Source organism: Poecile atricapillus, chromosome 10, assembly GCF_030490865.1.
Source record: "Poecile atricapillus isolate bPoeAtr1 chromosome 10, bPoeAtr1.hap1, whole genome shotgun sequence".
In the NCBI taxonomy this organism is placed as follows: Eukaryota; Metazoa; Chordata; class Aves; order Passeriformes; family Paridae; genus Poecile; species Poecile atricapillus.
Window position 1 is genome coordinate 21,856,284 of NC_081258.1, and position 21,558 is coordinate 21,877,841.

General features: G+C 39.8%; 1 protein-coding gene across 8 annotated transcripts; it reads left to right on the forward strand.

Annotated features, from left to right (window-relative positions):
* Positions 1–7: 7 nt before the first annotated feature.
* Positions 8–21,187, forward strand: ADAT1 (adenosine deaminase tRNA specific 1). 8 transcript variants are annotated; one of them, XR_009278356.1, is made up of 11 exons: positions 195–287; positions 588–779; positions 1,571–1,639; positions 3,631–3,685; positions 4,468–4,595; positions 6,121–6,730; positions 9,193–9,338; positions 11,571–11,670; positions 15,198–15,284; positions 19,826–20,387; positions 20,639–21,187. XR_009278356.1 is itself a non-coding variant. In XM_058845832.1 (10 exons), exons 2-10 carry the CDS (start codon positions 611–613, stop codon positions 19,956–19,958), a joined length of 1,497 nt encoding a protein of 498 aa, XP_058701815.1. In that variant the 5' UTR covers positions 8–132; positions 588–610; the 3' UTR covers positions 19,959–21,185. The 8 variants fall into 8 exon arrangements, 7 of the variants coding, with proteins under 7 accessions (XP_058701815.1, XP_058701819.1, XP_058701817.1 ...); XM_058845832.1 differs by lacking the exon at positions 195–287 and adding an exon at positions 8–132 and having other exon boundaries at positions 19,826–21,185; XM_058845834.1 differs by having other exon boundaries at positions 146–394; positions 19,826–21,186.
* The last annotated feature ends 371 nt before the right edge of the window (positions 21,188–21,558 follow it).

The following is a 21,558-nucleotide window of genomic DNA, read 5'->3' on the forward strand; positions in this document are numbered from 1 at the left end:
TGCCGCTCCCGGCGGCTGACGCGCGAGGGGCGGCTGCGCGTGCGCGGGCACCGGGGCGCTTGGCGAGCGGGGGCCCCGCGGGTTTGGTTTCCGCCGCTCGTCCTGGCGAAGAGCAGCGGCGCCGGTGTCCCGGTGGGTAGGGAGGGGTCTGCAAGGACTGCGCCCAGGGTGGTGGGAGCTGCGGTGCGCCTGAGCGCGGCGGCAGCGCCCTCGGAGCGTGGGCTGCCTCGGGTCTCTCGGCAAGGGGCGAGGCCTGGAAAGGAGGTGGATGGTGCCAGGCGCTTCAGGTGTGCTGCAGAGACCGCAGCGGGATGGCGGCGTGAAGCATGCGATTGATTGCTGTATAGTGGGAGCCTTGGGAACCCAGCAGCCCCACCTTCTGCTGCACTTAAGGGTTCGGGCATTGTTTTTTTTATTTCTTGCGATTTAGAAAAAGTTATTTCCTGTAAGTAGTCCTGAAAGGGACGATGCAGTTAAGAACTTTGTTATTGAAATGTGGTGCAGGAAAGTGTCATGCAGAACCGGCTGATAGGGTTTGAAGAGATGGGAGTTATTCAAGTGTTGTAAGGGAATCCAATTCTTTGTAGAACCTGCACTTGAATCAAGAGCCATGTGGTCAGCCGATGAAATCGCTGGGCTGTGTTACCTGCATTATAGGACCAGACTTCCTAAGCAGGGGAAACCAGATCCAAACAGGGAATGGACTTCCCTGGCAGCTGTTGTCAAAGTGGAATCTGCAGCCCAAAGAGAGGCTCTTGATAGTCCAGGAAACTTGAAGGGTAAGAATGAGATTTGGGGATAGGGGTGGGAGAGGAGGGAGAGGCAGAGAAGGTTCTTGATGCTTTCTTTTTATTTCTGTTCTTTTAAAATGTCTTTAAAAAAGCACACACCTTTCCTATTCCATTGCAGTCTCCACCCAAATTCTTTACTCCTTGTGACTGTAAACTTTGCTATTGCTGTGATTCACAACTTCTGTTTGGAAAGAGGTGGTTTTAATGAAATGCCATTCTTCACAGACTGTAAACAAGCCGATGAAAGCCTTCATTTGGCTTTTGTTCAGTATGTGGTGAAAGTCTAGGCAGAATCTGAATTCCTAATATAAACTCTGGAAAAAACATGTTTAATTAGATAGAATCCTAGAAAGGTCTGCTCTCCTATTGTGTTACTACATTTTGCATTTGTGTTAGTTCATCATCATCATCATCTTTTCCCTTAGTGGCACTTCAGTGTTGTCAGGCAGATTGTATACTGTATTTATTATTTCTCATGTGCCTGAGGAACACTGTGGCAGTGTCTGCTGTGTGCTGCCTAGCTTACTTATCAAGCCTGTATTAGCATTCTTCCTATGCAGTCATAGACTTTTCCTAGCACTGGTTCTTCTACCTGCTGCATTCAGTTCTTGATCTGATACTGTTTCCTTTTCTCTAAGGTTGCATGGTGCGCCTCTCTGTATATGGCCTTCTATTCTGTGTTCTGTGTGTTGTCTTACCAGAATGACTGCATGAGAGCAATGTTTCTGGCAATGGTTAGAGGCGATAGTTTTTTTCAGTTAATGTTGTTTATTTTCCAGTAACTAAAGAAGTTGTTGCTATGGGAACTGGAACAAAATGTATTGGCCAAAAGAAAATGCGAAAAACTGGTAAGTATGGTGTGAAATTCAAGAACAGACTACCTCTGCTACCTTCTTTCTTGCTGGTATTATAGAATCAATGAGAATGTCCAAGGCATTCTGCTCAGACTTTTTCTGGATTGAAACCAGAAGTGTAAGATAGACTTTGATTCATCAATGAGAGAGGAGCTTAGGCAGCCACAATGGCTGCACTTGCTGCCTCAAAGGTGAATTAACTCTTTATGTCTGCAAATGTGTAGTTTAGGCCCTGTGTAACTGCCAGTCATGGGTTGGGAGATGAAAATCCACAACTGGTGCTCCCGGTGCTCATGAGACAAACAGCCTTGTTTATTATTCAGAACTCGCTTAAATACCAATTCAAATCTGGGCTAGACAGCCATTGGCTGATATCTCTCTCCCTGCCCAGCTTCCTGGCCAGTGGTGTGCTTACTTCTCAGATTGGATGGGGTTGGCTGAGGGTCCCCTGTAACTTATCTAGGGACATGTTCAGATATGAGCTAGGCTAGCTGAAATGTATTTGCATTATGGTCAGATTTACTTTGTCCAGTCCAGGCCAGCTATACTGTGACAGCCCTGAGTCTGCAGATTCAAAGACTTCACAACTAAAAGCAAAATATAAGCAAAATAATTGTGCTTTGGTCACCTGTTGCAGTCTAGTTTTGTTGGGGTCTGATGCAAGAAGTACCACTGCTGGTACTAACCAGCAGGAAGATACTAACAGGGTTTTTCTCCCTTACTGCATGTTTTCTTCTTTATGGCATATTACTCCTAAATAGTTTTAAGTGTTGTACAATAAATGTATGGGATAGATACATGGCTTCTCACAACTACCGTTTCTTACTATGTATTGCAGGAGACTTTCCTTGCTCTATGTGTCCATTTTTAAATTCATGATGTATCTGTCTCCTCTGCTAGGACAGGGAAGAAGCTATAGTAATGATTAATGCTGAAAAGCGGGAAAGGTGTTCATGCATATGTAGGTACAGAGTTTCTGCCCTCTTTAGACTTTAGAGGAGGAGTAGAGTGAGATATGAGAAAGGGTTTTGCCTGTATCTGTTTTAGGCTACTTTATGTTCTCTGTAATGTCCTTCATTTTGAAATTAATTAATGGAGCAAAACAGAGGAAACTAGATTCTGTATCTTAGATTTTTGGGCTATTTCTTGTGATTTGGCCATCTCAGAAAAGTTTTAATGCAGACATTTTTCTGACTGATTTAGGAAAATTCTGATTAAACTGTTGTACCATTTACAATGTAGATATTAAACGTCTAAATAGAAAATTGACTAGGAAAAAAGTAACACTAGTTTGTTTTGCCTTTGTTTGTCTTCAGTGATCTCAAATTTAGAAAATATTTCCTCTTATAATAACATTTTTTAACTTGGTGGTAGGTCATGTTAATGGTTATCTGTTAGATCACTTCTAAACTTTTAAAACTGTTACAGAGGGCTTCTATCACTTGGCCTTTTACCCCTGAAATAAAAGATGATCTACCGCTCCTGTTCCTTTATACACCATAACAGGCAGATACTGTAGGAAAGCTGGAGATGTGCAAACTTAGTAAATACCAGAATTATTTGCAGGAAAAACAGTTTAAATTGTAGGACATAGTTGAAAATTCAACCAAAAGCTTAACAAACACTTGAAATTTTCTGGCAGTGTTTTGAGAAAATCAAGATTTACCATTGAAAACAAAAGTCAGGAAGATTTTGAAGGAGGGTAGTGTTTATTCAACTCAAAGGGTTTCCAGTATCAGAAGAGTTAAAATTTGGTATTCAAACAAGTCTCTGACTTGCTGCAGACTGAGTACTTTTATCCTTTATTTGCATAGGCTGTTGACCTCCTTTTGTCGTGATTGGAAGTTTAAATATCTGAAATACTCTGAAACCAATGGTAAACATTCATATACTAACAAATATGTAGAGCTGTCCTATGTCAAATTCTATTTGTTTTGTCTTCTTTTTAGTCATGATTTAGTATTCACATTTGGGTTTTGCTTTAGGAGATATTCTGAATGACAGCCATGCTGAAATTTTGGCCAAGAGGAGCTTCCAGAGGTGAGGCATGAATGAAGTTTTACTCAATGCTGTAACAATGCTGTTACTCAGTGCCACCTGTGGTTGTTGTGATACAAATCATTTTGACCTATGGCTGAGATAGCCAATTTTGTATCTTTAGATATGAGAATGTAGTGAAAGACTGCATTACTTCTGTGTGGGCAACACTCGTTTTTCCTTTTTTCAGCAGGATTTTAGTCTAATTTTTATTCTTCTAGGTAGTGTTAAGGCCTTTTCACAACAGCTTGCTTCATCCTTGTTCTTGTGTAGCCTTTGTATGAAGAATTAGGATCTGATTTCATGTGACATCAATGCAGATCTGATGACTACTAGTCAAGGATAGAATTTTTGCTCTTTCCCACATGCCAGTCCTCTTGTTTACATGGGATAAACTGGTTCAGGGAACTGAGCTAGGGGAACAGTAATTCTGCAGAAATTAGTAAGTTTCTTGCAATTTGATGCCACTAAACTGAGTCTCGTAAAAATCAGACGAGTTGCAGAGTTGGTAAATATACAGACAGTGGGAGGAGAGAACCTTATCTGTACAGTTTGTGATGGTTAACGTTAACTCCACTGAATCTAACTCTTCAAGGTCTGCTAAACTTCCAATGTTGTGTTTACATTTATTATGTTGGATGCCCTCTCTCTGTAAAAGCATAACTGAGTGGCTCCTGATAGACTCCCATCAGGAAAGAGCAGGCTCTAGAGGGTGTCTAACTTTTGTTGTCTTCTCATGCATCAAAAATGAAGTCAATGTTTCATGAAAACTTTCTGCCTAACAGGTATCTTCTCCATCAGCTGTGGCTTGCAGCTTCTCATCAGCAATGTATCTTTAGTCCGGGAACTGAAACTGGGAAATGGAAACTCAAACCAAATATCATATTTATTTTCTTCTCCAGTCATACCCCATGTAAGTATGCTGGAGTGAACCAAGTACATTGCTCCTGCTTGTAGAATCTTTTGTGCCCCTTGTCTTTCTTTAGTCTGTCTTTGGTCTGGATTGAGAGCGAGGAAGTAATTCATGTACCGATACGTGCCCAAAGATGTACCTGACTGGTGCTCCACAGATACATTTGGCATTTTATCTCACTGGATGTGATTAATGAGAACTCAGTAAGTCTGATGTACTGCTCATTATATAGTGGAATGTTTCATTTTAAAAAATAATAGCTATTATTTTTCTTTCCAGAAAATAACATACTTGTCAGAGGTCCTGACATATTGCCTAGTTGCTTTGTTTCAAACATTATCTCCTTGGATTAAAATTTTAATAAAAAATACTGGCATTTGCCACCATTCCTAAAAACAACCAAACAAAAGATACCCCACACCCAATCAACAGCCACCCCCAACCCTGTAAAGCAAACAAAGAAAAAAACCCAAATGAACACCAAAAAAACCCCAAAGCAAGGAGTAAACAAAAAAAACAAAACCAAGCAAAAAATTAAAATGGAGGAGAAGAGCCAATACCAACTCACGCAAAACCCCCCAACAAACCATAACCACACTCCTGAAAAACAGGAAAAAAAGCCCCATTCATGAAACATTTCTAGCTCCCCAAGACAAAGCTTCTTAGGGAATGTAATGAAACTTGGAAAACATTTTTTGTGTGTTTAGAAAAACCAGCACCACAAAGATGAAGACCTATTGACAGAATGAAGGTATGTGGCGCCTTGGTCTACACATGTATCGGGCATCTTGATGTTACCATGCTCTTTCACTGGTGTGTTCTTTAACTGCTAGTCTGCTACAGAGCAAAGGAGTTTTAAGAACTCTCAAAATATGCCTTATCAGTACATCATAGAGTGAATTGGTTGCTCAGACATTTTCATGATTTTGAATGCATTTCTGGAGTATGCAATATTATTTTTCCTCATTAGTGCATTTGAGAATAGAAATTATGTCTTCAAATTTATTGGTGAGAATAATTTCATTATTTTCTTTTTCTCATGTTGTGAGGAATTTCTCATATAAATCAGCAGGCCTGCCAGGCTTGCTTTGCTTTGAACTGTGCTTCAGAATTTTGGTTCTGAGCTTGTTTCAGTGATACAAATTAAGGTTTTCACCCTTACTTGACAGATTATTCTTTCATTATTCTTTTGAGGTTCATATTGTTTGGTTAGATCAGGCTGGTTTTCCTGTGAGTCTTGTCTGTCAAATGCCTCTGTTACCTTTTACTTTATATATTGTAAATTTTACTTTCTTGATTGTTTCTCACATAGTATGCAGAACTTGAAATTAAGTTGGCTCAAATTTCAGTGAGATTTGATTCAGTGTTGCACAGGACAATGTTTTTTCAAAAATGTGTTCTCATAGTTAAGTTTTCCTGAGTGCAGATCTGTGAAAGCTACTAGTAGTTGTAATATTACTGGCATGATGTGTTCCAGTCACAAGATGTTTTTTTGGCCAATTTTATGTTATTTCTTTTGTTCCAGGTGGAGATGCTTCTATTTTTCCAATCAGTGAACCACAGAACCAGTTTTCTAAGCCAGTGACTGGAGGTCATGCCATTGGACAATCAGCAGAATGCACAAGTAACCGTTATCACTTGTATCCAGAAGATAAAAGGAAATCAGAGAAGATGGCAAATAATCATATAATCAAGAGAATGAAAAGTGATGATGCTGGTTGTTTTTCCATAATCACTGAAGACCTGGCTGTTCATGAATCTGTGAAACAAAAAGATGCAAATCAAAAGAGCTGTAAATGTTCTGCAGAGATGCAAACAGCTAATGAGACTGGCTTAGTGAGACCAAAGGTAGTAGATGTTCATAGAACTGGAGCAAAATGTGTACCTGGAGAGTTGGATGATGCCCGAATACCTGGGCTGGGGTACCACTGTGTGGGATTATTACGAGTGAAACCAGGTCGAGGAGACCGAACATGCTCTATGTCCTGCAGTGATAAACTGGCTCGCTGGAACGTGTTAGGGTGTCAAGGAGCTCTTCTGATGCATTTTCTGCAGTATCCAGTGTATCTGTCTGCAGTTGTAGTGGGGAAGTGTCCGTATAGCCAAGAAGCCATGCGGAGAGCAGTTATTGAAAGGTAAGTGCTCCCCTTAGATGCTGTGCATGGAAACAGCGAGCTTTGAAAGACAATGTGTGTCATACAAGTATTGGAACTTTGGTAAACTTTTGATAATGTGTCTTCTAAAATGCTGATAGAGAATCTGTTAAAGTGTGAGCTGGATGAGCAGACGTGTGTGTTGAAAACTATCCTGAATGACTGGGCCCAGGAGGTAGTGATCATTGGGTGAAGTGTAGTTAAAGGTGTAAGTAGCCATGTACCCCAGGGATCAATACTAGATCCAAACTTACTTAATGTCTTCAATAATCAGTCATCTGGGTGATGGTGCAGACTGCATTCCCAGACAGTTTGCTGAAGACTCAAAACCAAGGAGTGGCTGATCAGCCAGGGCATTGTGCTGCCATCGGGAGCAACCTCTGCAGACTGGAGAAAAGTAGGAACTTCATAGAAGTGTTCAGTAAGGGGAAGTGAAAACCTGCACCTGGGAAAGAACAGTCCCATGTACCAATATATGCTGGGGGCTGCCGAGATGGAAAGCAGCTTCACAGAAAAGAATTAAGGGTTCCTGCTAGATGTGAAGTTGAAAATGAGCCAGTAGTGTGCCTTCCAACTCAGACTCTAGCAACAAAAAAGGCTAATGGTGTCCTGGGCCACTTCAGGCAAAGTATCGCAGCAGATCCAGGGAGATGATCCTTCCCCTGGATTGACACTGGTGAAGCCACATCTGAAAGGCTGTGTCTGGTTCTGGGCCTCTCAGTACAAGAGGGATGTAGACATACTGGAGAGAGGCCAGCAAAGGGCCTTGAAGATGCATAATGGATTTTTAGAATCTCTCATATGCGGAGAGCTGGGACTATGCAGCCTGGAGAAGAGAAGGCTTGTGGGCATCTTACCAATTTGTATACATACCTGAAGGGAGGTGGCAGAGAAAATGGAACCAGGCTGTTTGCAGTGGTGTTGGTGATAGGACAAGAGGCAATGGGCACAAACTGAAGCACGGGAGGTTCCCTTCGAACATCAGGAAACACTTGCTTACTGTGAGGGTGATGGAGCACTGGCAGAGGTTGCTGAGAGGTTGTGGAGTCTCCCATCTTTGAGTTACTCAACAGTGATCTGAACACTGTCCTGAGCAGATGACTGTAGGTTGCCTGGCTGGAGGAGGGGTGGTTAGACTAGATGACTTACAAGAGGTCCCCTCCCACCTCAGCTGTTCTCTGATTTATTGAAGTGGTTCAGGACACGTAGTATGCGACAGCTTGTACTGGTCAGCTGGAAGAAGTGTTATACTGGAGAGGCAAAGTTTATATGAATTTTCATGGTGGTAAAAATTTGTCTGCTTCTTTAATCTCAGTTACATCCAAGATCTGATTTTTCTCACTGCTGTGAGAGCTTTCAACACAACATGTCATCTCAGGAAGATCTATGTGAGTGATGAACTGCACTGGTGCAAAATGAGGGAAGTTATCTGTTGTGCACTGGCCTTATTTCTCAGATTATTCAGTTGATGCAAACTATCCCAGCAACCAGGACAGGAAGTAGACATTTTTCTTGCTTGGGAGGCTAAGTCAGTGGAGCAGAGCAGTAGAGAAGAGTAAGTGGATTTGGGCAGAGCGAAGGGAAAGGAAAGGAAGAAAAAAACATGGAACCATTCTTTTTAAGTGGCAGTTACTAGACCATTTCATATGAAAGGTTTGACTTGGTTTAGTAACTCCTTTTCTCTATACCCGTGATCCTTCTAGGATGATTATAAAAGAGGTTATAAGTCTATTAATGGAGAAACTCCAGTGACGTACCCAGTGGAGCTTTCTATATAATCCTTTCCTTGTTCTGTAAGACGTAACAAGAACTTTCCTAGCCTTGTTAGTCCTAGTGCAGTCAGGCACTTCTTCAGACTCTTGGATCTGACAATATGAATCTCAGTCTTAATTCTTGCTCTAAGTATTGTAGTGATTAAACACATGCTGTATTTTCCTCACTTGATCCTAAAGTCATTCAGTATGAACAGTAATTTAAGATAACAAAGATTGTACATGGAACTGGAAGTATATTTTGTATGTTTTTAGGCTTTGGTTATAAACGTTTAGGCTCATAAAACAATTCCCGATGGAATGCAGTTGACTATGTGAATACTTTATGATTTTTATTTTTCTTTGTGATTGCAGAAGTGTATTGCAGTTTTTGTCCTACATACTCAATTGATTATAATAGATTTTAACTAGATCTTTTTAAAAACCAAATCATCATAGTTTTTTTAGGATGGACAAGGTTATAATAAACTAATGTGGCATTGAGGTTTAGTAAATATTTTTCTGAAGGGAAAAAATGCCTTCAAACCTCCTGTCTTACCTAAATAACTCATGTTCAATTCAGTTTTAATGTAAAGGAAATTTATTTTAGATAATGAAGGAAAATTGTGCAAAATGGTCTTGTTTGGGAAGAACATACTGAAAATCACTTGCATTTTTCTGTGTTTACTTTAGGTGTCAGCACATCTCATCTTTACCAGATGGTTTTCTCACTCAGGAGGTTAAGCTGCTGCAATCAGATCTTCAATTTGAACACAGCCATCAGGCAATTCAGGAAGTTCAAAGTAACAGCAAAACAAAGCTTGTTCCTTGCAGTGCAGGTGAGTTCATTTGGGCTAATTGGGTAACAGTGTGCAAAAGCCCAAATAGAAATGAGATGGGTTTGGTTGTTTGGACTGGAACATCATTCCTTGCCAGTATACTAGTGGCAAAGTACGAAAAGCAAGAAATTAATTTCAGGTTAATAGTATTTGTCTCAGCTTCTAGTTTCCAGTAGGGAGTTTTCAGACTGAATAAACACTTGGTTGATGTCATTGAGAATTTATAATTTAAACACTGACAGAAAATAACTAGGGAAAACAAAAGCCGAGTACAAGAAGAAAACAAAAGACTTCTTGTTTCAGTTAGTTTTGCATTCTCCTTGGTAATGAACAAAAGACTTGCCATGCTGAGTTATGTTCGTAATTGCTCCAAAAATCTGGCAGTGACGAAAGAATACAGAGTAGTATAGTGTAAAAGTTGTATTGACAGATATTTTGGGCATGGCATTTTTTGTCATGGTGATGAATGAATGCTTAAATCTCAGTGTGATTTAGCAACATGGTCTCACTCGGGAAAAAAAACCAAAAAACTGAACTGCCACTCTATGTGTATGGCTAAGCAGTTTCTTTAACTTGGACATGCCTGCCTTCTGCTGTTGTATACTTTTTTGTCTTAACCAGAACTGGAAGTTTTTCTATTGCAATAGAGCTAGGGATAAAATAGAATGGAAACAAAATGTTCCTTAATGGAATTTACATTCATTAAATTTGAGTTATTTACAAGTGCCAGGAAGGAAAATACTTTTAAGTTTGTGAGATAGGAAACAGATTTTGTCATTGAAAAATAGTGACAGTTGAGTTAGCAAAAAGGCTTGAAAGCAGCTGTGACTAAATTCAGTCTATGTCTTTCTTGCTGTACACTTCTCAGGTCATTTTGTTAAATGAACATGAGTGGTGCCTTAGCATGCTTTTTTTATGTCAGGTGGTCTCTTTTCATGGGGTGAAAATCAGAATAAACTCTAAATTTAGGGCTGTTACACAGAGTATTGAAGGATGCTTGATGGAAACATTTCAGCTGTTATTTTAAGAAGATACCAGTTCTGTTTAGTGCCTTGAGATAATTATGAAAAAAGTGAAAGAATAGAAAATGTTTTAATTTTTAAGTAACTTTGAATCTGCTTGTCAGAAACTGATATCCTCTAACCAGGTGATTTTTAGATATTTCACATGTGGAGGATTTAATACCAGTCATATGTATCTAACGTTTTTTCATGTTACACAGGATGGTAATTTAGAGTAATTAAGAGTAATACAGCATTATTCTTGAATCCCTGTGTAAGTACAGTCGGGATTTAGCAGAATACAATTGCAGCATACAGCTGAATTGTAATACAAGGATGAGTAACATAAGCAGTCTTTGAGCATCCTGAATAGCAGGATGGTCTTTAGAGTGAATGCAATGTGCAATTGTTTTGCCTGTTAGGAACACAGAGAAGAAGGAGAATTTAGGAGACAGAAGCTGTCTCATGGTAGTAGAAGTTGAAGAACCTGCTGTTATGCTACGGAGGAACAGATTGGACATGTCAGTTTCTGCTGACATGCTGCTGATGCTTTGCTCATTACTTAGAAATTGTAAGGTATTGTATGCAGAGCTTCAGCATTAAGAAGTTTACAGTCTGAGATGATTACAAAGTTCGCAGGCTCGGGGTAGAGTTTAAGGCTGTTGGCACTTGCTATCTCTTCCAACAAATTATTTTTATTTGACTACTAGCTAATAATGTTTTTCAAGTAAAGTCTCCAAATATTTGGTGTATGTCAGTTATCACACATGAAACTACTTAGAGTACACAGCGAAATAATAGCAGAAACTAAATTAAGAAGGAAAACATAGAGGGACTGGTGCAAGTAGTTTAGAGCAGTATTTCACAGCCTGATGTGAAAATAAGGCATCTAACTTGGAAATTTCTTCATACATTGTCCAGGCAGGATGCACAAAAGAAACAAGAATCCCCCTAAGAAATGGAGAATTACAAAGCTGAAGGCCAGATATTTAGAGGCATGGATTGTTAAATTATCTAATTAAGATGAAAGCCCTGTGTGTGTTTGTGTTTCCATGTTTTTAAATCGAGCATTCTTTTAGATGCTGGAATTCTGGCACTAGAAAACCATGGTACTCTTTCTAGTTTGAAGTATTTTGGGAAGCAACACAGGAACAAATAGAATGAAAGGAACTGTTAGGTTCTGCTTTTGTGATAAGAGCATCTCCCTTGTTCATAACAATTTCTTTAACAGCTATCAGTTGGAGTGCAGTCCCTGAACAACCTCTGGATGTCACCTCAGACGGTTTCCGCCAGGGAACAACAAAGAAGGGGATTGGGAGCCATCAGAGCAGGTGTGAGAGTGTTAGCTTGCATGTCTTTGTCAGCTCATGTGATATTGTCAGAGCAGGAGGAAATCTAGGGAATGGTGAAGAAGGGGGAAGGTAGAGAGCAGGGGGAAGGGAAGAGTTGCTGTTTAAGGGAAGAGAAGGCAATTGGAATAATGAAAGCTAAATGAGAATTAACAAATTTATTATATTTCTTTGTCACTGTTGAGAACATTGTAGATAATGGTGGTGAGGGACTGTGATCAGTTTTTATTAAAAGGATGTTTACTGTGAAGGAAACAATTTTTGCCTTTTTTTTTGTGGGTTTTTTTGTGGGTTTTTTTTGGTTGATGACTGTGAAGGAAATGTGTGCATTGCAGGTTCTCTTTCTAGAGATTTTTTTTTTTTCATTAATATCAGGCCAGCTGTCCTGGATGTATGATCATTAAAAGTGTAGCTTTGAAACATGACTTTCTTCCTTAAAGTTTGAAAATGTGTCGAAATGATGGCAGCACATTCCTAACATGAACGTGTCACCTTTCCAACTGTCATCTTGGCACTGTGCTCTTTAAGAAATCCTCTATCAACAATCATAGTTTAAAGAAATAGTTACATATTTTTCTTGAGGCAGAGAGGAATTACTCATGAGCATCTGCAGGCAAATTTCTCCATGTTACGTTCATTGTAGGTGAGGTGGCCAAAATTTTCATTGCTCTATGCAAATTCAGCTTGAGGATTGCGGTTCAAATTAGCTGTTGGCCGATTATACTACCAGTTTATCAATGGTCATATTGTTCATATTTCCCAGACTTTTTGGGATGATGATGATGATCATGACAAGGGGTGAATAGCATAATAAGTACAGCTTAGACAGTTGTTGTGGAGAGTTGATTCATATGCCTGCAAGTTGCACAGTCTGCGCTTCTTGAAGTTAGGCCTGATTTGACTGAAGTTTATCCTGGTATATCCTAGTATTCCCAAATTTTCTGTGGAAAGAAGAGGGCCAGGAACTTTGTGGTTTGTGACCAGCATTGGTGTCTGGGGTATTTCTAATACAGGTGACCTAAGTGACTTTAAGTGCACCTTTTAAGGCGGGCTCCATATGCACTGTAGAATATTTATTTTCAGTGTGCTGTATGTATTCCAGAAGACATATGAAAGATCAAACAAACCAGCTACCCCTTTTTCCAGTAGGCTTAAATTTGTTATATAGCATTTGTGCATCAGCTCTAAAACTTGAGAGCCATCTGCTAGCTGACAGTTAGCACAAAAGTGTGAGAACTCGATTATTGTTGAAAGATCCTCTTCTCAACATGTGCTTGAAATTCACTAAAACTTTCAAAAGTTATTAGAGCCTACAAGAGTGTGTGATTACAAACATCTCGTTTCCTTAGGAAATCAGGATTAAAAACAATGTCAATGAACAAGTAAACTATCCATGCTTTTGAGGTAAACAGTCAAAAAAGAACTTTTATAATGAAAATAAGGAATTTACAGCCTTATTTGGACTGGTGGTGCTAAATAATAAACAAGACTTGTATTTCTACATTCTTCTTCCTCTCAAGAAATCTCAGGATGTTTGCTGGGAAGTGTTGTTTGAGGTTTTATTTCCCCCTTTCATATGCTAGATAACATTAAATACCAAGGAAGGTAAAGCTAATTGACTAAAAGGAATTTGTGAGTAAATGTCTGGTATGTGCTTTTGTTAATGCTTAATTAACTAAACCACGAACAGCTACAAGATGAAATTTTGACAGATTAACTTGAATATTAAATTTTAGAGCATCTTTGTATGCCATCAGTACCAATGGGGTTCAGCAGGGCTCTTGTTTTAGGGCCAGTGCTTTTCAGCATCCTAATAAATTACTTGGATGCAGGACTCAAAGGTACACTAAGTAAGTTTGCCAATGACATTAAAATGGGAGGACCTGTTGACTCCCCTGAAAGAAGACAGGCCCTGCAGAAAGACCTTGACAAATAATAGGGTTGGGCAATCACCAACCATGCAGAGTTTAACAAAGACAAATGCCGGTTTCTGCACATGGCACAGGGTGACCCTGTATGTATGGACAGACTGGGAAATGAGAGGCTGGAGAGCAGCTGCAGAAAAGAACCTGGGGATCCTGACTGATGGCAAGTAGGATATGAGTTGTTCCTGGCAACCAGGAGGGCCACTTGCATCCTGGGGGACATGAGGCCCAGCATTGCTGGCTAGGAAGGAGGGAATTGTCCCACTCTGCTCTGCACAGGTGTGGCCTCATCTCCTAGGGGCAGTTTTGGGCACAGGAATACAAGATAAAGCTCTAAGTGTCCAAAGCGGGGGCCGTCAGGATAATGAAGGGTCTGGAGGGGAAGCCCTACGAGGAGCAGCTGAGGTCACTTGGTTTGTTCAGCCTGGAGAAGGGGAGCCTGACGGAAGACCTTACAGCAGGCTTACAACTTCCTGGGAGGTGACACAGAGGTGCAGGCACTGTTCTCTGCTCTCATGTCACCAGCGACAGGGCCCGAGGAATGGCTGGAGCTGTGTCAGGGGAGGTTTAGGCTGAATATTAGGAAAAGGTTCTTCACCCAGAGAGGGTGGTCGGGTGCTGGAACAGGCTCCCCGGGGCAGTGGTCACAGTGGTCTGAGATCAAGGAGCATTTGGACAATACTCTCAGGCACATGCTGGGATTATTGGGATTTTCCTCAGCCAGGAGTTGGACTCAATGATCCTTATGGAGATTCTGTGATACTATGCCATTTTTGATGTTCTTAAAATATATGCTACCAACATAGGAAGATTTTTTTCTTGATTGATTTAGTTTTCAGTGCTTCTGGAGAATCAGCTTGCACTTCTTGGAGAACTGAATCAGTCATTGTTAAAACAAGTATGCAAACATAATTAAATAGAGGAAACAGCTGGGCCATTCATAATCAAACTGCTCTATAAGCAGTGATTCTGGTTGCCATTCTTTGGGGAAATAGAAGGGCTCAAAGCTGATGAATATATATAGTATCTTCTAAAGATCTTTCAAACTTTGACTTACTTTAATTTTGATGAGCCTCTTTGTATTTAACTGCCCTGCAGCTGTTGTTGAATGTATCCTCGTCACCATTGTGAAAACATCAGCATTGTTCCAGATATTTCTGTTCCTTCTTTTATTTATTTTGAATAATACAAAATTTAACAGTTCGAAAAAGCCTTCGGAGTCCTTTGGTTGTTTGATCTGTTCTGGGACTAGTCCTTCTGGCTAAACGTTACTGCAGAACTGATGACAGTGCAGTTTCATGCACTGTCATGATTTCATGCAGATTACAGTGTGATATTAAAATGTTCTTTCTGCAAACTGGTGACTGCTAGCTGGGAGAATGGGGGCAATGCAGCTTTTTGTCAATATAGCATTTAAAACTAAGGGAAAAGGCAGGTGGGCAGCTTGGATGGGGTAGAGAGGTTTTTTTGATATTCTGTCAAATGTGTTTAGCTGGGATGTACTGCTGTGAGCTATAAGAGGGAGTGAATTTATGATTTTTTTATTCCATCAGAATTTCTCATTTTTAATTCTTTTTATATCAGATCCAAAATCTGTAAAGTGGAACTCTTCCATAAATTCCAAAAGTTGGTGATAAGTATTTCACAAGAGGATCTACCAGACACTCTACGGTAAAGACATCATCATTACCTTTAGAAGAGTGAATATATGTTAATGAAACCAAAGACTACTATGATGATACAGTATATGCTCATGAATCTCATTTTAGAGAAGTCCATTGTTAAGCTTTGATACTTGAAAAAATGTGGAAAGACATACAAAATGAGGAAGTAGTATCTTTTTTTGAAAACTGTGAGCTATTAGATCAGCTGTCTGCAGCTCTCTACCCTTGGTGCTATTCAAACCCTGCATCCCAAAATTGCCATGGAGTTATTGATATCTGGTTGGTGTTCAGTAATTCTATCAAAGTTCACTTCTTTGATTCACAAGAAGGAAGAGCTTGAGTAGGAGTAAACCCTCCCCCCCCCTTTTTTTTTTAAGTCTAGGTTAAAATCCGTTTTCATCTTAGCATATGGTGGAGTAAGAGCTAGTAAGGTGAGATAGTGCTCTTTCTGCATTTTTCTCTCATATGGTTGGTAAGGATAGATAGGGCTCTTACTGCAATGCATATGTTAAAGAAACAGAGTCCTGGGGAGAAAATAAAGCAGCTTTTGTCTGAGGAAACCATAATTGGAATTTTTCTTTACATTATTAAAAACAAATTTGGTTTATCAAACTGGAGTTAATTACTTGCAGTAATCATCCAGTATGGCATAGCATTAGGTGCATTATATATTTGGTAGTATGCTATAAAGCAAAGCATAGTTTCACATGTACGGAAACTTAGTTCTCTTTGGCTTAGAGATGTAGGGAGATGTAGAAGGGTCCAAATCCATTGCTGCATAAGGTTTATTTTATTTTAGACTTACCTCCAGTTATAATTTTACCAGCTTTAGGATGCAGTTATCCCAACTCTTGAGCCAGTTTAACTGCTTGTTGCTGCTGATGGGGGTGGTCCCACAGCAGTTTACTGCTGGCTGTTGATTCCTGCTTTCTCCCTTCTATCAGTAGCACTTCTCATGATGGTCCAGTTGAACTAGGCAATGTAGCTAAAAACAATTGCCTTGTCTTCTGTGTTTTCTCTTGGACTAATGAACTTAACTGGCCAATGGAAATCTGAAACAGATAAAACCCATGCCAAGGGAAGTAGGAGGCATATGTGACTGGAAGCAGGGGACATAGGCCATTTCAGCCTTTCATGGTACTAAGACAGTAGATGCAACAAACTCAGCCAAAGTAAGTGCACCCTGGATCTTTAATTAATGGATCTTGCTTGCTTTTGAGTTCTGTTGAATTAAATATTGGAGTTACCTTCTGTGCCTATAGAAGTGCCTCATAAGTGTTTCAAAGTTTTTATGTCAACATGGACCATGCTATTGCTGAGATGCTTTCAATTGATTCTATAAGTAGAGAGACTTTGTCCTTAAATCAGTTTGAAATATAAAGTTTTTAGCCTCTTTTGGGTGAGAGTTTGTCCACGCTTGTTTAGCCATCATAATTTCCTCAAAACAGATTGTGGACTTGTGCATTGTTGGCTAGGTGACTCATTATGCTGATCACGTGCTGCTTACATAAAGTCAGTTCACCTCAGGGCTTTTCTAGACCATTAGCTTTGTTGTTTCCTTTGACTTTTTTGTCCTCTACTGTATTTTTTCTGTCTGGGCTTCTCCTGACAAAGTCCAGCTGATTCACAGATGTAATATTGGTTTTATGCTGGTGCTAGTTCACTAGTCAGCTTGTGCAGCTGATTGCCTTTAATTCTTTTGTTTCTCCTCTTTACTTAAAAAGCAAAATGAAAAAGTGTCTTTGTGTTGCTGTTTCCTTCATCTTCCCTTTTCCTTTCTACACTGTATTCTGATGTTTTGATTTTTCTTTCCCCCTTGGAGTCTGCGTGAACTTCAGATAAGAAATCCTACTCTCAAATTGTTTCTTTACACTTCTGTGTATTTAACTGTTACCGAGTTTTGTATTTTCTTCACATTCAAATGTATCTTGTTATCTCTTCCCACAAATGGTTGACTCTAAAATTGTGCTGCCAGTTTCTTTTTTCCTTGACTCTTCTAGTCCACTTCTGTGTCTCTTGCCTTCCATTTTTCCGCTCCATCAAGGAAAGCTCATTCTGTAGTACTTTCAAATTTGCTTGTTTTGTAGTTGTAGGGTATATTAGGACAAGGGTTATTCATCATGTAACTCTGCCATCATTTACTGTTGTCCACTGTCAGACTTAGGAACCAGGGAATTTAAAGCTTTACATGGAACTGATTCTGATATTCTTTTTTTTTTGGTGTGTATGTGTGTGTGTGTATCTAAAGCTGCTTCTCCTGCTTTTGGTGACTTTTGTATTCATTCTTCACACAGGATCTGTGTGGGTGCTGTTAAATTGGAACACATAGACAGCCTACTGGGGCCAGAACTTTGCTGGCTCTTCTAAAAGGCAGATTTAGGTATTTATACTAGTATAGCTTGTCTAACATGTTAAGCATGACATTCACTGATTTGGGTTTTTTCAGGATTTAGTTTATTTGCTTTCAAATGAGACTGGGTAGGAGGTGGCGTTTGGTTGGCATGAGATAGTTCATCAAGAACCAGATAGTAGTGTATGATGCTGTCCCGCCTTCTTTCTTCCTTTGTGATAATTCTTACGATCTGTCTTCCATGCCATACTTAAGTTCTCACTCATCTCTCTAGGTAGACTAACTCTAATGTTGTTTATTTATTACCTGTTACTGCCACCTATCATACCTAATTTTATTCTGTTGATTCCCTCTCACATGTTATTTTGAAATTACTGGTGCATAAATTCATCCTTTGTTTTTCTTTCTTTACTTTTTTTTCCTTTTCTTTTTTTTTTTTCTTTTTTTTTTTTTTTATGCTTTCCGTGTTCACTGCCAATGGTGACACACCATTGGACACTGTTGTGCTGTTGCTAATCTGAATTGTTACATAAAGTTCTGTGCAGTATTGTTTGCAGGTCACTTGATGGTAATGTAACGAAGGAGATTTTTTGCATTACTGGGGTTTTTTTTCCCTGCTGTTAGGAAAAAAAACATGCCTTAGTCACCAGCTGGGGAAGTGATGACCTTCTCTTGTCGTACAGTGGCATCCACCGTAGAGTCTCCAGGCACTGCTGTTTGTACAAGGTGTGGCTGGCTGTATGGCCCTTTGAATCTAAGGGAGACTTTGTAAAATAAACCTGCCCTGACTTTCTTGCTGGGCTTTTTAAATGAATGAATAATCCTTTTTTTCTCTTAAATTGTAGTCAGGAGCCATCACAATTAAGAGTCTACTGTAATTCTTCCTTCCTGCTCAGTTTGCGGTATGGAGGATTCCAGTTCCAGATCTCTTACTGATAATGGGGGTTCTGTGACCGTTCCACTGGCCAGATGGAGGAGAGTTTTAGTGGGGCCCTTACATGGGACTTTTGAGAGTAGCCCAGAGGTTAGTTTCACAGAGTATGATTAATGTGAAAGAGGTGGAGAAAGGAAAATGGATTGACTGAGATAAGAGTGCAGGGCAGGTTTCTTAAGAGAGATTTTATCTCCCATATTCAGCAACGGCATAGATAGGTTCTCCACACTTGCACCTTTCTGAACACAAGGTTTGAAGTATAGATAATATGGCTTGCTTTGCACATCACAGTGTGTTAGAAATAAATTTATAACAGAATGCTGAGTGCCTCAATCACAGTTTCTGATAATCTGCTGTTATGGTGGAGGTGTGGGGGTTTTTTGGGGGTGATCATAATTGCCTTTGAGCATGAAAGCCTGTTGTAGAAGTTAGTGCAGTGGTTCTCAGACCTCAGAGATTAGGGTTCCTGTAGTAGTTTCCTCTTTGATGGTGAAGGTCATGTTGCCTATGATCTTCCCTTCATATTGTAAGAAATAAACATTGCATATCACATGTGGCTGACAGATGTTTTGGCAAAGGAAATCAAAGAGGTTGGGAACAGAATGCAAGGAAAGGAAAAAAAATCTTGATGAAATTGTCTTACAGGCATTTTTGTTCAGACACTCTAGACCTGAATTTCCCTGTTTTAAAAATCATTGGCATAATCTGCTCAGCGGAGTGACCAATTGTTGTTCTGAGACTGTGGGGCATAGTTGCTACTTGAGGAAGGGAAATAACAATAAAACTGATGAGTCTCTTCTGCTTTAGGGAAAGAAAGGAGATTATTTTCTCCCTTCTCTCATTTTTCCCCATTAGTTTTTTGTTGGAAAAGAAAAAACTGTCCAGTTCATTCTGTCCTTTTCCCTTACAGACAGTTTTCTAGCACACTAAGGCTACTTCCACCCAATTCAAAGCACCCTAGCCACATTTTCAGCTTTGTTTCATCAGTTTTGATGAAACGGCCATAGCACCCTGAGAAGTCTAGAAATGTCTAGCACAGACATTTCTAGTGCTAGAAGAGTTGTTTTGCTTCCTTTTGTAAGATTGATGACAATGTCTAGCTTAGGAGCCTGGGTGTCTCCCTAGAAGAGAATTTCACTAAGTAGCATGGAAGAGTTCATGGGAGGTTGTCAGGTTCTTAGCTGTTTGATTTCTTTTTTCATTTGGTGACCTCATGTTCAATAGGATCATAGAATTGCTTTCATTTTTGTGCATTTTCTGTCAGGATGAAGACTCTAAAAACCTATTGGGACTACAAGGAAGCTGCATTAAGTTATCAAGAAGCCTGGAGAGTGCTGCGTAGCCAAGCTCTGCTGGGTTGGGTCAAGAATGCCGAGGAATACCTGCACTTCACATGAGAATCCATGTGACTGTGTGAATCCAGGAATAAGCTCTGGTCTACAGCAGATACCTCTGCAGTTCAAGGGCCAGAAAAATATGCGCTCTAGTTTATGTGCTGTAAAGAGACAGGAGTGAAAAGGAAAGCAATTTAGAGAATACTTTATTTTTACTGAGTTGAATCCCCCTTTTTATTGAAATACAGAAATGGATCATTGCTGACTTAAAATTCTGAGCTGCATGAAACAATATCCCTCCAAAAGGAAAGAAGCAGTGATGTGCTATCCTAGTATCTGAGGATATGATCTACCAGCCATATAGTCCCTGCAGTGAAAGTAATGTCAACTGAAATTGAAGCAGTACCATGGAAAAGTTTAGTGCTGCTTTTCTTTTCCACTTCTCATAATGTTGTGGTTGTTTTTCTGTTGCTGAAACAACCCTAATGTATGGTAAGTAATACTTTCATAACTCTGAGCTCTTCTTGTCTGGTGACTGGAAGAATTTTCTGTGTCCCCCAGCCCCATTGCTTTAACTAGAAAAACTAGTTCTGTTAAAGTGTCTTTTTTTTCTGGGAATCTTTCATATATGCTGCTATTTACTAAACATAGCCATAGATATCACCACGGCAGAAGCAAAAGCACTGGGGAGGAGTCTGTGTCAAATAATACCACTTATGCTATCTTGTGCATCTCAATTTCAGGACTTTGCCAGATAACCTTTCATATGCTTCTGTAGGAAGGAAAGAAAGCTCCTGAATGACTTGGTTGAAATTGGCCGATCCTATGTAATTACAGGCATACGTTTACCTATTTTTAAGTGTTGCAAGCACTGTCCATCTCTGTGCCCCCCCTGTGGGAAATGGTCAATTAAAAGCAGAAATGCCTCAGCCATTTATGTCACTGTTCCTTGTGTTCATTAATAGCCTGGCAAAGGTGGAGATGCTTCGAGGTGTACTGAAAGTAGTCTCTGGCATGTCTCTTCTAGTTCCTTGTCATTATGCTTTATTAGCAACTAACATCTGAATGGCAAGACAGTCAACATTGTGAGCAGTTGTGGAGGAAGCAGTGTGAAATCTTCCTTCAACCCTCTGTCCCAGGTATTGCCTTTTATGAGCAATTTCAGGATTGTGTAACTGCTACTGAGCACATTCCCCTTTTTGTGTTTTTCTCTTGTAAACCACTATTCATAAAATGTTTGGACAAGGCAATGTCAGGATGAAAGAAGTGGATAATTTAGAACTTAAAAATTCTTTAGTGATATGATTTTTTTTTGTTCTTTGGTATCCTATAGTTTTGGATTTGAAAAATGGGCACAGCAGTTCTCCAAACAGCCTTTGCTATCAACCTACTGAGCTACATATGGGACCAAAAAGTACAGGTAACATTATAGTCTGAGAATTGATAGCAACAAATCCTTTTTACTTCACACTAAGGTTTACTTGTCAAGTAAGAATAGTTCTCTTGCTGAAGAAATAACAGCTTGAATTCTGTGCGGATACTCCCATTCGCTGAATTCCAGCACTAACATGCAGAAAGACCAGTTGTACTGGTGAGGGGGAAGTAATTTTATGTGTTTGTAGAGGGCAAGGGATTATGGAGATTAGGGACTTGCAGTAGTCAT

Coding starts and splice junctions, on each gene's coding strand:
- ADAT1 (XM_058845831.1), top strand. Junction 780..1,570: donor TAGTCCAGGAAACTTGAAGG/GTAAGAATGAGA, acceptor TTTATTTTCCAG/TAACTAAAGAAGTTGTTGCT. Junction 9,339..11,570: donor GCTTGTTCCTTGCAGTGCAG/GTGAGTTCATTT, acceptor TTTCTTTAACAG/CTATCAGTTGGAGTGCAGTC.